The sequence below is a fragment of the Pelobates fuscus genome, chromosome 6 (assembly GCF_036172605.1).
Source record: "Pelobates fuscus isolate aPelFus1 chromosome 6, aPelFus1.pri, whole genome shotgun sequence".
Lineage (NCBI taxonomy): Eukaryota > Metazoa > Chordata > Amphibia > Anura > Pelobatidae > Pelobates > Pelobates fuscus.
In genome coordinates, this window is record NC_086322.1 from 72,915,035 (window position 1) to 72,933,530 (window position 18,496).

The 18,496-nt window shown below is 38.7% G+C and overlaps 1 protein-coding gene across 1 annotated transcript in view; it reads left to right on the forward strand.

Annotated features, from left to right (window-relative positions):
* TBC1D19 (TBC1 domain family member 19) overlaps positions 1-18,496 on the forward strand; it is a 161,580-nt gene that overhangs the window by 41,154 nt on the left and 101,930 nt on the right. The window contains exons 5-10 of the mRNA XM_063459906.1: positions 3,920-3,994; positions 5,971-6,034; positions 8,177-8,223; positions 10,938-11,048; positions 12,743-12,815; positions 16,095-16,133. Of these exons, the coding sequence (XP_063315976.1) occupies positions 3,920-3,994; positions 5,971-6,034; positions 8,177-8,223; positions 10,938-11,048; positions 12,743-12,815; positions 16,095-16,133 (409 nt within the window). The remainder of the gene's footprint in view (positions 1-3,919; positions 3,995-5,970; positions 6,035-8,176; positions 8,224-10,937; positions 11,049-12,742; positions 12,816-16,094; positions 16,134-18,496) is intronic.

Below are 18,496 nucleotides of genomic sequence, written 5' to 3' on the forward strand. Positions count from 1 at the left end.
TTAAGAAGGATTTTTGAGTTAGACTTGGTGCAAAAAGATTGAACACTTTGAAAAATACAGATCTCACAACCTGACAGCACTGTTTTCCTAACAGCTCAGCAGATTTTTGTAGCAAAAGCAATGTTTTTTTTGTGTGTGTATAGAACTGATTAATAACGATATGTGTATATTTATATATATATATAATAATCTATCTCTATTTCTATCTTGTTATATTTAGAAATTATATTTCAAATAATTTCTAAATAGGTTTAACAAAATAAAAGGATAAGAAGCCCAACCCAAGTAACTTTTTTTCAGTAAACAGTTTTTTTGCACCTCAGAGTCTTTCAATGCCCCTAACAAAATCTTTCAATGCCTCTGCGCGCGCATTAGACCTCCCCAAATTTGACGCTGAAGATCCTCATGCAGAGCGTGAAGACGTCCAGCGTCAGATAACTGACCAAAATTCCTTTACGATTCCGGAAGCGCCCTCAGTGGCTGTCTGATAGACAGTTCTCTGGAAAGGTAAAGCTCTGTTGTCATTGTCATTGAAATAGTTTGTTAGGGACATAGAAAGCTTTGCAGTGGTCTGGGTGCCTACAGTGTCCCTTTAATGTCCCTGACAGAGCCTTTCAATGTCCCTGACAGAGTCTTTCAATGCCCCTGTTAGAGCCTTTTAATGCCCCTAACAGAGAATTTCAATGTCCCTACTTAACAGAGCCTTTCAATGTCCCTACCAAACAGAGCTTTCTATGTCCCTACACAACAGAGCTTTCTATAATCCCTACCTAACAGAGCTTTCCTTAACAAACTATTTCAATGACAGTAACAGAGCTTTAACTTTCAGGTCCATTCTCTATCCCTCCTCTACCACAAGTGACGGAAGGGCGGGCAGGCTGATGGCAGGGCGGTCTCTCTGACGTCTGGGTTAACTGGCTGATGGCAGGGCGAAGCTAGGGCTGGCTCTGACAACAGGGAGGGCTTAAGATCGCGCTCCCGTGATCTCTGTTGTTTCCGACCTTCCGGGAACAACAGGTAGCTGCGGCCATATTGGATGTGGCAAAATGCAGCGGAACCCCAATTTTGTTGGAGAAACGCTGCCACATAGGAAATCATGTAAAATCGAACAACACAGAAGTCTTTCTAATGGCTGTCTGGTAGACAGCCAATAGAGGTGGAGTTAACCCTACCAGTTAATTATTGCAGTTTCTCATTATTTGCAATAATTACCTTTGCCGGGTTAGGCGAACTAGGACACTGCACCTAAACCAATTCAATGTGCTGATCACCCTCAGCTCTCCGCCTCCTCCAACACCATCTCCGAGCACTGCAAGCTCATTAACCCCTTAACGCCGTTACGGCGTTCTATGCCGTCGCGGCTTTAAAGGGCTTTAAAGCCGTTGCGGCGGCATAGAACGCCGTAACGGCTTAAGCCCCCAGAAGATCGCAGCTACTTACCTCCGCCGCGATCCTCTTCTGGGGGGCTGCCTGACAGCCCAGGCAGCCCCCCTCCGGCAAATGAGGCCCCCGGGGGCCATGTGATCGCTCTTTGAGCGATGGATCTATGGATCTGCCAGCAGGGGGACTGTCTAAAATATTAGACAGTCCCCCTGCTGGTAGGAAGAGTAAAAAAAATGTATTAAACATGTTAAAAAATAAATTAAAAGTATTTATATATATATATATATATATATAATATGTATATATATTATATATATAATATATATACATATTATATATATGTAACGTCATACAAAGTGTATTTTAATATTAATATTAGTATATATATTAATATTAAAATACACTTAGAATGACGTTACATATATATAATATGTATATATATTATATATATAATAGATATATACACCTATATTATATATAAATATGTCTAATTACAATAATAAATAAATAAAATAAATAAATAAAATATTGAAACAAAATTTAAAATTAATTATATATGCATATGTAATTTCATTCTAACTGTATTTTGCTATTAATATATATATATTGGTAACATAATACACTTAGAATGACATTCTATATATATCTATCTATATATAAAATGCAAATAACCGCAAATATATATATATAGATAAATACATATAATTACATAAAAGATTACATTAGTATGCACGTAGAATTTAAATACCTATAAATGCATATATATTAAAATTCTACGTATATATTTAAGTCATTTTTTAACGTAATTATGTCATTTGATTAATTAAAATTTGATTGACATGCCTGACAACACAGGGAGAAAGTGCAGCGAATTTAATTCGCAAGCACTATATTTGACCCTGTAACTCTCCAAGACACCATAAAACCTGTACATAGGGGGTTCTGTTTTACTCGGGAGACTTCGCTGAACTCAAATATTAGTGTTTAAAACTGGTACATTTTATTAAAACAATGATATTTTAAGTAAAAGTGAAGTTTTTTGCATTTTTTTCAAACAAACGGCACTTTTATGGACTATATTATTGTTGTAATATGTTTTACTGTTTTAAAACATTAATATTTGTGTTTAGTGAAGTCTCCTGAGAATAACAGTACCCCCCATGTACAGGTTTTATGGTGTTTTGGAAAGTTAGAGAGTCACATATAAGGCTTGCATTTCATTTTTTTGACATTGAAATTTGCCAGATTAGTTATGTTGCCTTTGAGATCGTATGGTAGCCCAGGAATAAGAATTACCCCCATGATGGCATACCATTTGCAAAAGTAGACAACCCAAGGTATTGCAAATGGGGTATGCCCAGTCATTTTTAGTAGCCACTTAGTCACAAACACTGGCCAAATATTAGTTTTTTGCTTTTTTCACACAAAAACAAATATGAACGCTAACTTTGGCCAGTGTTTGTGACTAAGTGGCTACTAAAAAAAGACTAAACATACCCCACGTTCAATACCTTGGGTTGTCTACTTTTTCAAATGGTATGTCATTATGGGGGTAATTCTCATTCCTGGGCTACCACACTGTCTCAAAGGTAACATTACTAATCTGGCAAATTTCAATTTGAAAATGGAACGTTCTATATTTGACCCTGTAACTTTCCAAAACAACATAAAACCTGTTAATAGGGGGTACTGTTGTACTCGTGAGACATCGCTGATTACAAATATGTGCTTTTGTATTATGACATGTACAGCTAAAATGTGAGGCGGAACTACAAATTTAAAAAAAAAATAATAATTTCTCACAGTTTTTTACATTTTATTCATAATAAATTATGTTTCATATATAAATATTTGATATAAAATGAAAGCCCTGTTTCTCCTGAACAAAATGATATATAATAAGTGTGGGTGCATATAATATGAAAGAGGGGAACTACGGGTGAACAGACATATAGCGCAAATTCCAGTTTTTGTTTACGTTTTGTTTTGATCAGAACGTGTACTATTGACTCCGTCCTGAAGGGGTTAGAGTCTCCCCGTAGGAAAACGTTGCTTTAAAAATCCTGTGGAGATTTTACTGAAGCTGGATGTCTTCATGCTGAGTGTCACCACCAGGAAGTGCCTATAGTGTGTGTTTTGTTTGTTTTTTAATGGTAAATGAGAATTTAGATCCATATATGACATGTCAAATTAAAGCCTTTTTTGTTTCTTGAAATCAGTATATAATATGTGTTGGTGCAATAAATGAGAAATATGAAAATAACAAAAATGCAAGAATTGCTTTCCTCCATATGTGAAAAACAAACAAATGAAGGGGCTAAATGAAGTTTCTTCACCTTATGCTTCACCTATTTTATATATCAACCATTTATATAATCGTTCCGTTTGGATAAACAATTGCGTCCATTTCGTCATTAATAATGGACTGATGACAATTGACTTCAGAAGTGTTAGTGCAAGGAGATATTGTTTCTGATGAAGACCTGCCAAAGTACTTTGTATTGTTCTCCAGTGCTTTTTTGTTTTCTTGTTTCAGACAACCTGGGAGAAAAGAGTACTGAAGAGTTTGAACAGTATGTGCACAGAGCTAAATATTCCATTAGCACGCAAGGTATGTTTTCAACTTATTAGCATTGCACATGTTGCTTCTGGAAGCTCCATACTTAATGTGTAAACAAGCCTGGAGGACTATAGAGGAAAGATGCTCATTCCAGTTTCTACTTTTTCAAGAAGGTCGGCTTGACATTGTTAATATGTGGCATGATTTTTAAAAGCAAGAGTAAAACATTCCTGTTTGTTGAAGACAGAACACAGCAGAACTTATCTCCATTTACCAGGTGTTCTGTCCTCCTAGTCCTGCCTAGCTCATGACCGTATCCATTTTCATTGCCTGGTATACTTAAGAGTGATAAAGAATGCTCTCTAGCACTGTCTAGAGATAAATTAAGTCCTATATTGTCCCTATTGATTGCAAGGAAAATTTACTTTGTCCCATCCTGACCTTGCACATACTGTCTCCTGAGGTTAGTAGCTGGTGCTGATTGGTTTGCTCCTTACTACTCTTCCTCTTTGGCCCCCTTCTGCTGAGAAACATAGAAACATAGAATGTGACGGCAGATAAGAACCATTCGGCCCATCTTGTCTGCCCAATTTTCTAAATACTTTCATTAGTCCCTGGCCTTATCTTATAGTTAGGATAGCCTTATGCCTGTCCCATGCATGCTTAAACTCCTTTACTGTGTTAACCTCTACCACTTCAACTGGAAGGCTATTCCATGCATCCACTACCCTCTCAGTAAAGTAATACTTCCTGATTAATTTAAGACTATGTCCTCTTGTTGTGGTAGTTTTTCTTCTTTTAAATATAGTCTCCTCCCTTACTGTGTTGATTCCCTTTATGTATTTAATTGTTTCTATCATATCCCCCCCTGTCTCGTCTTTCCTCCAAGCTATACATGTTAAGATCCTTTAACCTTTCCTGGTAAGTTTTATCCTGCAATCCATGAACCAGTTTAGTAGCCCTTCTCTGAACTCTCTCTAAAGTATCAATATCCTTCTGAAGATACGGTCTCCAGTACTGTGTACAATACTCTAAGTGAGGTCTCACCAGTGTTCTGTACAATGGCATGAGCACTTCCCTCTTTCTACTGCTAATGCCTCTCCCTCTACAACCAAGCATTCTGCTAGCATTTCCTGCTGCTCTATTACATTGTCTGCCTACCTTTAAGTCATCAGAAATAATCACCCCTAAATCCCTTTCCTCAGATGTTGAGGTTAGGACTCTATCAAATATTCTGTACTCTGCCCTTGGGTTTTTACCTAGTTGCAGATTTTGTACCAATTTTAAACACTACTATTATGTTGCTGGTAAGCTTTGAACACTTTAGGGATGAATGCTTTGCCAAAGGTCTTGGATATTCTTGCAGAAAATTCTAGCCCAGTTGTGTTAAACCTGCTACCGAAGACTATTGTATAGTAAAACCACACTGCCACTTGAACAGTAGAAGCATCACAGTTAGCATACACAGTAAGCAATGTAGAATAAGTAAATGGTCAATAATGGCAACTTATTCTGGTATTAGGTAGTGTTGGCACTGCTAAAAATTTCCACTAGCCATTAACAAGTAAAAAATAATGTCTGGTGAGTAGAAATGCCCCCCATCATTGGCATAATGTGGCTTAGAGTGGTGAGTAACTTTTAATGCCTGGTTAGTAGCATGGGACTTTAAATTGTAAGCCCTGTACTCACTGAAGTGTGTTTTAAAGAAGTTTGTAGATTAATAAAAGGAGAGAAAAGCAAGAATTGGTGTCATATAAAACAATGTAATAGAAGAGGTCTCATGGTCCTTCAGAGTGGGCACCATCTTGGAAGTCTGCTGCCTCTGCCATTGCTGTAAAACATTTCCAATATCGTTAAAACTTGCAGCAATATTGCTAGTTGTTGCTTAGACATCAGCCTCTTGGTATTACATACTGGAATGACCGTAGTGCCAACAAAAATTTTGTATATTCTCATCAAGTAAAACGTAATCAAGCGACCATGCTTCAGGGCTACATGATTCACTATCATCACTGAATATTTTTCAGAGACCAATAGATGAGCAGAAAGAATTACTCAGTAAATGGAATGAAATGGGCACTGAAGAACCAGGTATGACATTGATTTAAAATTTGTCAGATTAAAAAAAAACCTGTATCTTTCTTTTTTTTTTTTATATATTCTTTATTTAGGTTATGCAAAAGGTAACAGACAATTTCGCTCAGCCACAACAGCTGTTGTCATCAGAGTAATAAACAGTTATTGACATTGGTATGGCTTTTCATACATTGCATATTTTACATTTTTGGTTACGAGTGGTAGGTAGTTAAACCAGTAGCTGGTTAGATTTAGTGAGGTGTCGTCTATGTTATATACCCAATCAGGTTTGAGGTAGTTAAGGCATGGGTTAAGATTATGTGTGAGTGTGGTCCAGTTCTTTGGAACCTGTATCTTTCTAATATAATCTATAACTAACAGCAATTCAGTTTTTTTTGCGATTGGGACATACTTTTCGAATAATTTTATTGAGTTGTTTTTGCAATTATAAAAAATATATAAATGTTTCAAATGGAACTGTCATCCCTTCCTGCAAAATCAGTATTTCATAAAGATAAAATATTAATGGAGTGCTCATATTGACTGTGTTGGAATTTCAGTGATATTCCAACCAAGTCAAAAGATTTACTGAGACAAAGTAGGAGTTACCTCCATCTAGAAGTTTCAATCCTCCAGCCGTCACCAGTGACGGCTGCAGGAAATTGGATCCATCTATGGAGAATCCCACGTTTATACAAAAAGTCCCCCAGAACCTTTTCCTCTGGGCTGCACCACACACATTTTATGTCACTAGATAGCCTGTCAAAATGCACCCCCACTGTCCAGATTGGAGAATCTGCGCCCAAGGACTGGCGTGTTAAAATTTTGCGGGGTCTTGGCTATTTTCCAATCCAGGCATGCAGCTAGTTAATTCCGGTCTCACAAAAGGGGTTCCTGGGGCACTGGGGAGGGTATCCTCCGATGACTTATCACCTCTCCAATATTCCCTCTAAATAGAGCCGTGATTGGTGGGTGGGGGACCAAGCAATACCCGATTAAAGTTTGACCAAATTGCAGCCCAGTTCCGATCTGATGAACACTTCCACAATGATTCAAGATATCTCCCAGTCAGATGGTTCTGGGTGATCCCCATCAGGGCCGGCGCTTCCTATAGGCCAACTAGGTGGCCGCCTAAGGCGCTGCTTAAGAGAGTGTGCCGGCCCTGACTTTATGATCAAGTTTCCACTGGCCCGCGGCCACCGCTCTATTATTTTGAGTGTACTGCCGGCCATGTTACCGCATGCTAGGGAGCACTTACATTGCTCTATGAGCAAGCGCTGATTGGTGCAGCATGGCCATTGCCTCATGTGCAATAGGCCTCGCTCAGCTTTTATATAGAGAAAATGGATTGGCTGTTATAATCAGTAATGATAATCTCAGCCAGGGAGTGGGCCATGGAAATTAGGGCATGGCATGGAATTGAAGATAAAGTAAAACTGCTTTACTGTCCTACTTTGGAGGGGGTGGGGAGAGGGCTGAATCTAATTAAATAAGTTGTGCATCTAACATTAGAAATACATGTTTGTAAATGTTAGAGTGCACTTTTTTAGTTGATCTATTGCCCAAAATAAATTTTACATTATTACAAAGCAAGTTTATCTATACAATTTTTTAAACAGTTCATCCATATTTTAAGATCTTTTATTAACACGTTAACTTGCTCTTGGTGTCAATGCCAGGAGGAGAATTTCCATCATGCACATGTTTTTTCCTTCGGATTCCCTTATCAGTCAGAAAGTTTGAACATCCAAAATGCCCTTAATGAATTTTAACAAGAGGCAGGTTTGCATGCATCACTATAAATATTTTTTAATTGCTGGTTTAATAAGTTATTTTCATTTTCAGCAATGGCATAAAATTGTATGTTTAGAGAGCATTTTAATATTTTTAAATTCATATCAGTATCCCCTGCAGTAAACTTTATATTACTTTTACTACATGCATGGGTTGACCTTGCACCTTTCTTCCCAGGGCCCTTTGAGACCACTAATCACAATATAAATGTAATTTAATTGTTAGAGATAACATAAAAAGTGCTATCAGGAAATAAATAATATTTTGTTTGTAAAACTGTCTTGTGATTTTAATGTGTGTCTGCCTAAGTATTTATCCACCTTGTCTATCTATATAATCTATTTTAGATTGTTTCCTTTTCAGATTTAAGTCTTTTTAGACCCGTTTATGCTCCAAAAGACTTTCTTGAGGTATGCACCCTTATAAAAGTCAGTATATATATGTTTTTATTTTCAATGAAAGAATCAAGTTTAATAATTGGAGTCACAGAGATGCTTTATTACACTTTTATTTAGGGCTTTGAAAGATTGAAGATATTTTTGTATCTTATTACTTTTGTCCTTTTTGCTGCAGGAAGTCTAAAAATGTTGATAAAAGTCACAGCGAATTAGACTTTATTGATATGTTGGTCTTTAAATTAATCAAATTAACTTGCTTGGTGCAACTTCTAAATCAAGATAAAGACATATGCGAATGTGTGTCTATTTATTGTAATGATCTGAAACATAAGGCCAAATGAACTTTATAGTAGCACAGGAACAAGAAAATTAAAATTATTTATTTCCCTGGCCAAATCTTAAAGGGGCACTCTAAGCACCAGAACCACTACAGTTTAATGTAGTAGTTCTATTGCAAAGAACTACTGCTAAATGGCAGTTTTACATTTGTCCTTAAGGGTACCTTTAGGACAACATCTGTATGAGGAGATGTTGAGTGACAGTTGCCGCACATGCGCAGCCGCCCTCTACAAATCCGTTCTCCCCCGACAAAACCTCTGCCAACCCCTGCCACCCCCTACAAATCCCTGGCTCCTCTACAAACGCCTGCCACCTCCGACAAAACCCCTGCCACCCCTACAAATCCCCGCTCCCCCAACAAACCCCCTGTCCAGCCCATATCCATTTAAAAAAATATATTTATATATTATAAGACTTACAGTTGATGACCGGCATGCTGCTTCCTGCTACTGAGGCACTGCCTGCACCCAGTGTTTGAGGCTCAGAGTGAAGCACTAAGTGTGAAGGCAGACAAAGGATGTCGGCATGGCACAGCATTGCACACCTCTGCCCTTCTCCTCCACATGACTAAGTTGTGCTGCTTGGCTGTGGTGAATGGCACCACCCGTGCAAGTGGCACCCAGGGCGGACCGCCCCCTAGTTAGTACGCCACTGCTTTCAAGTGTAAGTCTTCCCTACAGAGAAATTGTAAAAAAATACCAAGATGTCCGTGAGTACAATTTCCTACACCATCAAAATGTACTTGCTTACAGGAATTGGTTTGGCATGAAGCATGCACAAAGTGAGTTTCACCCTGAACCAAAGAGTCATTTTTCAGTGCCCTTAGTAACCTCTGATAAATGTCTTGTTAGTCAGGGGTTCATACTACAGCAAGATAATAATTTAATACATCCCTCTAGGCTAGTTTATATATTTTCTTCTCTCCTCTGTTTAGACTTCTCGTCCCTCTGGTTATTGAATTACAACCACATACCTGTGTGGATGACTCCCGGCATAGGGGTCATCCGCTCTAGTGGCACTGATTAGCCTGTGTTTCTTTCTACTTAGCTGATGAAGCCCCGTCTCCTGTCTCTTCTTGGGTGGTCTTTGGATACATGTCTGCCCACTCGAGAGTACTGAGCGTTGAGATATAGGAGGGGGCTAGATCTTTTACTGATAGATTACTTCAGCTTACTGTTATTATTATTTTTCATCTATTTCCATTTTTTTCACTGGGTTTGATTCCCAGACTTTACATCTGCAATGGACCAGTGTCTTACTAAACAGAGGGCTGGCTCACCTTACCACAGCTCACCTCAGTAAGGGTGAGATTATAACCAGCGCTGACCAAATACTTCCTCTCTAATACTGCTGTCTCACGATCTGGAGTGTACCCTCATTAGGGTACCTATCTTAGTAGTAAGGGAGAGGTTTGAGTCAGTACCGACAGTATACAATTGACCCTGTCTTCTTCATTGAGAAATATCTCATACTGCTATCTCTGGTGTTTGGAGTGCTCTTTGTGTAGAGGTACTCCATTCTATTAGCAGGGGATTGATTGAATAATCACTAGCACTATATCACTTAGCTTTTATTACCTGCATCTCCCAACATCTAAGTATTTACTTAGTATTGGGGGAAGTATACCCACCCTCCCTAACCTCCGTTCCCCCCCTCCCTAACCTCCGTTCCCCCCCCTCCCACCCCCCAGAGCATTATCGCCATAGCGATATAAACTTGATGATATTTAACCCCTTAAGGACCAAACTTCTGGAATAAAAGGGAATCATGACATGTCACACATGTCATGTGTCCTTAAGGGGTTAAAGGATCATATTTAAACTTACATCCTTTTTAGTTCATTTGACCAGTTTATCACACACCACGTTCTCAGGTCTTACCTTAGACTACCATGTATCCCACTCCCTTTATTTTCCCCTGTAAAACACAGAACACCCCCAACCAAATAATAAGCAATCTGTTACACTAGTAACACACTAACTTTAACTAATAAATACAAGTTGCTACTTTTGTAGCCAGCATTTTTACAACTAGTGGAGTCTACAGTGGTAATGTCTATATCTACGGTAAAATCAGAGCAGTCTTTTAAATTCCACTGTGATCACTGTTTTTGCACGTTTTTTTTCTCTTATATATATATTTCAGTTAAAACAGTTTATTATCTTATATTCATTTTTACTTTGGAGGTATTTCTAGTAAAGCAGCGTGGCTCCCCTAGTTTGGAGCTAATAATCCTTACTATTCAATTCTAATTGTAATTGTAACTTATATGGTGTTTTAGTTATTTTGGCCAACCAAATAGAGAGAGAGTGTATGTGTGATATATTTATAATATATTATACTTTAACAACAGAAATGTGCATAAACTTGTGTTTTCTTCTTTGTAGGTCCTAATAAATCTACGGAATCCTAATTATGATAATGGAGAACTGGTTAGTTTTAGAAGCCAACTTGGCTTGATTCAAGTCCCATTAAACATTAAAGATATTCCTGAACTGGTAAGCACTGCTAATGATGTTATATTAAACTAAAATGAGGAAAGTGTATGTACAAAATTTAGCCATGTGTTTATCTTGTGTTAACATTTTATTCTAGTTTGTAGTCATGCGGCAAAAGAAGAGTGTATTACAAGCGATGTTGTTGTTCATTTATGTTGATAGAGCGACCGCAATCTCTGTAACCATAAAAAAATATATATCAAAGCACGCTCCTTTACAGCTTTACTAATAAATTGTAAAATACAACGCTAGAAATACATTTTGCTGTATATACCTTTCTAAATAGCTATCCTCGAATGTCCTATTCTCAAATCAAATTTGTTCCAGAAGAGGCTAAGGAAATTAGCAAATAACCCTGATAGTGACATTTTGAAAGTGAAATCTGCCAATGTCCTCCATTTGTTTTGTGGTCTCTTTATGACCCTGATCTCTTTTCTCCCAACCAATTTTTGTTAGCTGTTTGAAGCTCTCTGTGCTGTTCTCCATTTTCTCCGCTAGCCCCAGTTTCATCATGTAGCATCAGTGCAGCAGCAGAATGTAGGATAAAAAGAGCAGGAAGATGATGTTGAATCAGGGCTGAGTTTCCCGCTGCATATATCACTTTTTAGATCTATGAACCCCAGTAACTGCATAACTGGGAGATCTTCCCTCTCTGATCCCCACATGAAATTCCCTGGGAAAATCTTCCTCATCCATCTTTTTGTTTCATATGCTTATGGTACACAAGTTCAAATTAAACATATTCATTTGCACATGCTTGGACGCTGTAACAGCTTCATCTCAATGAAATTGTTATGCTGCCTGGAGATCATGAGCGATGTTTTACTTTAATTAGCTGAACCATTTGCAAACTGTTTAACCCCAAAATTGTAGCTCAGTCCCTTTTCTTTCCCAAAATGTTCTTGGCTTTATTGATTAAGCCTCAAACTGCTGGTGATGGCATCAGGTTGCTTTTTGCAGCTATCAATTAAATGCATTTTTGATTTTCCCTTTAATATTGTACTTATGCTTTTGCTAGTGGTTTAATAAATATAGATAGATAGATAGATATTACACACACATACATTTCCCCCCTACAGTACCCTAAACCTAACCATTTAGATAAACCATAACCCTAAAAATAGCATTTAATAGAAGACATACCTAATGTATTAGGGGAAACAATGCTTTTGAGGAATTCTAAAGACATTTATAAACTTCACTTTAGGTCTTAAAATTTATTATAATGTCTCTCATAATACTCTTCTCATAAACTCATTACAGCATGGATGGTGACGTCATATAATACATTTAACATTTCCTGTTACACTATGGAATTCCCATCTCAATATGTACACAGACAGGCATCACGTTTCTCACCTCATCTTGAATTTCTACACTTGGCAATGGAGCACTATTTTAAATATGACTTCTGATCCAGACGGGCAATCTTTAGAAATGCAGGATAAAGTTGGAAACATCATGATGCCTTTCTGTGTGTCCAATGAATGTCTAGCTAGGAATTCTGGGAAAATTGTGTAAACATGATTTCTTGGAATTTCTGTGCCCAAGGCGGACTTTTTTGCATTCCTGTTCACATTTAATATCTAAGTGTAGTATTTGTAAATGTAATATGCATTTAGCATTCTTATTATATTGAAATTATTATATATAAATTATTATAGTATAGTATATTGACATTTTTTTTGCCTTAGAGGGAATTCTTTCAGGAACTGAACCTGAACACTGGTCAGCTTGGGGTGGATGACTGTACACAGGTTCCTCCAGGTAAGCTTTGCTTTATTTGTGTACAGAAAGCTATGGTATAATTTAAAGAGTTACTCCAATTATCATAACCACTAGTAGGCCTAGTCCTATACTCCTTGTGGCAATGGTGACACACTTCTGGCTTTTGCAGAACCAAACCTGCCACTATTCATTGGCCCAGTGCGTCAGCTGACTGCTCTAAGCTAATAAATAGCACAATGTGCCACAGAATTGGCCACACATAATTGACACTGACTGAGGTGGAGTTACACCTCAGGCATATAAGGATTAAACTCGGTATGGTCGCTACTTCATAGCAAATGCTGCACATACAGCCTCTAGGCACCATGACAACTTGAAAACACTGACATAGTCATGGTGCTTGGAGTAACATTTTTGCGACATGATTCTGGCTTTCTGCATGAAAGGTCCAGCTTTATATCAAAACCTAAAGTAGTTTGTTCTGTGAATGCACATTTTTGTCAAATACAAATATCATAAAAGGTGAATATTGAATGGCCACTCCACATCAAAAAAGAGCTGTCTGATGATATGTTCAGAATCTCTAGTAGTTTACCAGGTGGGGGCCTGAATTTTCTTGAATATTATTTCTGTTCTGTAGAATAGTGGAGACTCCTAAAATGTGGAATTATTTGTGAATTTGAAAACATTTGTATTTATTTTGTGAGATTGCTGTCTTTGCCTAGTTAGAGTAATTAGCAGCAGTATGAATAAACGGTATGATTAAGTTTATAGGAAGGGACTAAAGGAGGAATACATGTATGATCTTTCTAAAAGTTTGTTAAAGGGACACTATAGGCACCCAGACCCAGGGGCGTGACTAGAAACCACTGGGCCCCTGTGCGAAAATTACCCTGGCCCCCTCTGTACATCAACCCCCTTCCCCCCTGCTACCTTCCTCCCATACGTTACCCCTCCCCCCACACATGGTAACAGATACACATGTAGACACACACACACACACACACTGAAGTGACGGGCCCGGTTGCAGCTGCGACCCCTGCGACCGCGGTAGTTCCGCCACTGCCCAGACCACTTCAGCCAGTTAGCTGAATGGTATTACATAGCTAAGCAAAATTCTGCGAAAAGAGATGTTCTGTACAGCTGTATGTGATTTCTTGCTGTGTGGTAATGTGTCTCAAACAAAATCAAATTGGCTTTTAAGTTTCAACATTGCATGCCAGTTCTAAAAATTAATGTGAACCTGTCAATTCTCCAAATCATATATTTTACAGTTCAGTGTGTTCACTTAGATTTTTATAAAGATTAAAGCATTTCATATAACTAGAGTTTGAACCCATTTAAGTAGAAATGTTTATTGTGTTAGGCTAAATAAGTCTGATTTCAGTTAGATGGAAGATGGAACATATTGTGATCGTGACAAACATACCATATACCGTATTTATCGGCGTATAACACGCACTTTTTTCCCCTGAAAATAGGGGAAAAATCGTGGGTGCGTGTTATACGCCGATATCCCATAATTACTTACCTGTCCTGAAGCGTGGGCCGGCTTCACAGCTTGCACCGCGGTACAGGAACTTTAATTTCATGTTCCGGTTTCCGGCGGGACTGAAAGGAAGTGTGCACACTATTGTGCACACTTCCTTTCAGTCCCGCCGGAAACCGGAACATGAAATTAAAGTTCCTGTACCGCGGTGCAAGCTGTGAAGCCGGCCCACGCTTCAGGACAGGTAAGTAATTATGGGAGGGGAAGTACACTATGGGAGGGGAGGGGAGGGGGAAGTACACTATGGGAGGGGAGGGGAGAAGTACACTATGGGAGGGGAGGGGAGGGGAGAAGTACACTATGGGAGGGGAGGGGAGGGGGGGGGGAAGTACACTATGGGAGGGGAGGGGGGGAGAATACTATGGGAGGGGGGAGAATGGGGGGGGAGGGGGAGAATACTATGGGAGGGGAGGGGGGGAGAATACTATGGGAGGGGAGGGGGGGAGAATACTATGGGAGGGGAGGGGGGAGAATACTATGGGAGGGGAGGGGGGGAGAATACTATGGGAGGGGAGGGGGGAGAGTACTATGGGAGGGGAGGGGGGAGAGTACTATGGGAGGGGAGGGGGAGAGTACTATGGGAGGGGAGGGGGGAGAATACTATGGGAGGGGAGGGGGAGAGTACTATGGGAGGGGAGGGGGGGAGAGTACTATGGGAGGGGAGGGGGGGAGAGTACTATGGGATCGGAGGGGGGAGAGTACTATGGGAGGGGAGGGGGGAGAGTACTATGGGAGGGGAGGGGGGAGAGTACTATGGGAGGGGAGGGGGGGAGAGTACTATGGGAGGGGAGGGGGGGAGAATACTATGGGAGGGGAGGGGGGAGAATACTATGGGAGGGGAGGGGGGGAATACTATGGGGGGGGGGGGAATACTATGGGAGGGGGGGGAATACTATGGGAGGGGGGGAATACTATGGAAAGGGGGGAACACTATGGGATGAGGGGGAATACTATGGGATGAGGGGGGGGAAATTTCCTGGAATTTCTTTCTAAAAATGAGGTGCGTGTTATACGCCGGTGCGTGTTATACGCCGATAAATACGGTATATTAGTTGTACAACTTGTGGCAGTATTTCTTCCATTAAGTTGTATTTCTCCCTGTTATGGTGTATTCTGTTCATCCAGGACTGTAATCCAGGAAAGGGATTGTAATCAAGGTTGAGTTATGATTTGCTATGTAGTATTGATCTTTTTTCTGCTGCTTAAAATGGAATTATAATTTTAAATGAAAAAAACCCTATACGTAGCTTTTTATAATTAATTTGAATAATACAAAATTGTGTACATGTGACAGTATGCAAGATGTCATTGACTTTTACCAGACTTGTATCTGCTATTTTAATTCATGTTACTATAAGTATAACTATAATTACATTTTAATGCATATGGTATCCTATATTGAAAACATCAATGTTTTTGCTTTAAACCCTTCAGGACAAATTTTAAGTATCCGGACTATCACTATAAAAAGGGGTTGTACTAAGCCTGATCCTGCAGTGGTTAAATGTGTCCTTTACTGCAAAGTTTATCCATCTTTGCTCTTACCTTCACTGTTGGCAATGGCAAGATGTTTCAATATGTTAGTGTTGTTGAGTGATCACCAACATAACTGTTTTAATTAGGAAATTAATCAATAACAACAAGCACGATTGTTGTGTTTGTCTGAACTCATATGCGTGTGTGTGTGTATATATATATATATATATATAATATTTTTTATTTTGAATATAATTGTTATTTACTTTTTTTATATTCAATTTTGTTTTAAGAATTATTTGAAAATGAACATATGCGTATTGGGAAAAAAGGTAAGAATTAATCTCACTGTTTGAAGGTAGAATGACAATTACTACTCTAGTATTGTAAAATTATCTCTGCATGTGTTTTATTGATAAATTCACTAGGGAATAGACAATTTTGTGTTGAAGTGCTTGCTAAAGCTTAAAACTTGCTGACAACAGTATTAAAGCTATCAGTCAATAGTAGCTAAGCACACCACTGTCCAATTAAAGGATCGGTAATGATCATTCAGATGATGTTATCTTTCATGCTAATGTGTGCTTCCTGGAGTGAAGCTTAATTTTATTTTGTTCTCTGCAATGATTTTGGTTAATCTTGTAAATACTGTCCATTTTTTAAACGTTTTCCCCCCATATTTGGCAAACTATTGACAGGGCTGAGTGTTCAAGCAGACTGGATTTGAATGACAGTTTCATTAAAGAAGCTGTGATTTTGTCCATCACCATGCAATTCCGTTTTATAAAAACTAGCAAAATAGTTATTATTTTGTCAAGAGGATGGTAAACTAGTGTTTAACGCTCTTGATACATTTTACATAGATAAATGTATTGATTTTATTGCAATAACATTCCAAAAGTGGCAGATGATTACATAAAGAAAGATTATAAAATGATAATGGTTGTTGTCAAATGTAGGCATCTCGGGATATATTATAGGAAGGAAGCTATGTAATGATGGGTAATTCTGTCATGGATGTCAAATGATAAAATGTTTGAACTACAAAAACACCCTGTTAGAAATAAACAAAATAAATTGAGATGTTAATTTGTAAAGGAAATTTCTGATCCAATGCTGATCTTGCATGTTTTTATTCGTTTTAATTCCTCCAGGACATATGACATGTATGTACTGTCAAGAACAGAATGGATGTACATAGCTCTGTTCCTTAAAGGAACACACCGGACCCCTAAAGCACTTTTAGCATGCTGAAGAGTGTGTCCTAATTTTTTTCATTTTATAAAAAGTGCAGATTTCAATAGAAATTTGCTTTTAGTCAGCACAGTCGGCTCAACCACCCACTCTGACCGCTCACATTTATACGAGCGCCACCTCTGTTTGTGCGAACGCCACTTATCGAACACTGCAACACAGGAGGCAGAACTCTGTTCGTACGAACGTCGCCACTTTCCCCCACACGGCCACAGAGGAGGCAGTGCTTCAGGAGAATCAAAGGGTGCGCATGCGTGCCGAAACAGATCCTTTTAAAGGTAAAGGAGGTGGAGACCAAGGAAGAGCTATAGTACACAAGAACACCCACTCTCCCTATTTAACACCCTTGACTCCTCGCTCAGTTATACTGTGATCCTGATTGTGACCTTCAGTGACTGATCTGCCGTTTGCTGATTTTGACCCTCAAACTCTGTGAAACTCCAGGAAGCACCTCTAGTGGCTGACTGGTAGACCGTCAATAGAGACAGTCTTAGCACAGCAATGTAAACATTACAGTTTCTCTAAAACTGCAATGATTTACATTGCAGGACTAAAGGGGACAGGGACACTTCACCCGGACAACTTCAATACGATTAAGTGGTCTGGGTGCCTATAGTGTCCCTTTAACCTGGCTACATTACCCTGGCCCAGGTCCTGTAAGTGATTTGTTTAGTTCAGTAGAGCTAAACTTAAGAGGCAGGTAATTACACAAAACACCTGCCTTGCAAAGACTTCATTCAGCTGCCTTGGGAAGTATATAATTGGACAACCACAGAAAGTCTGAGCTGGGGATGTATGGAAGGGATTTCAAAGGCAGCAGACAAGAGAACTGTAGCTTTTGCAAGTTGTTTTATATAAACCCTATTGAAAAAGTATAATTATATGCATGCATGGTTTTATCTGGGGTTATTTGGGCAGTGGAGTGTCCCTTTAATTGGTTAAATACATTTGATTTGTAGCAGTTGTATACATTTTTTGTTTTCTTTTATTGGAATAACAAATTTGTAAACTATGCTTGAAATTTTCCAGGGATGTGTGTACCACAGCAGTTATAATTAATTGCAGCCAACCACTGTATACAATGGATGGGATTACTGATTGAGTTCAGAATGCACAACTATAGACTACAAGGCCACAGTTGATATATGTACATGAGATTGAAAATTATACTGAAGATTATTGATTACACTATCCATTTAGTTGGTACTATGATCCATTTGTTAACTCTGAGCCTGCTATATCATTTGTGAGTTTGGTCACAAGTTACACCTTCATTATACTTGCCTGAACCACAAGCATTATTCACTGTATGACCGAAGACAAAGGTGCGTTTTACAATAATTCTCCTGATGAGCGTTGAGGTCTTAATGCTTACACATTTCAGCTGTATTTTTACTGTATAGTGACTGTATTTTGACTATATTGGAAGTAATATGTTCCA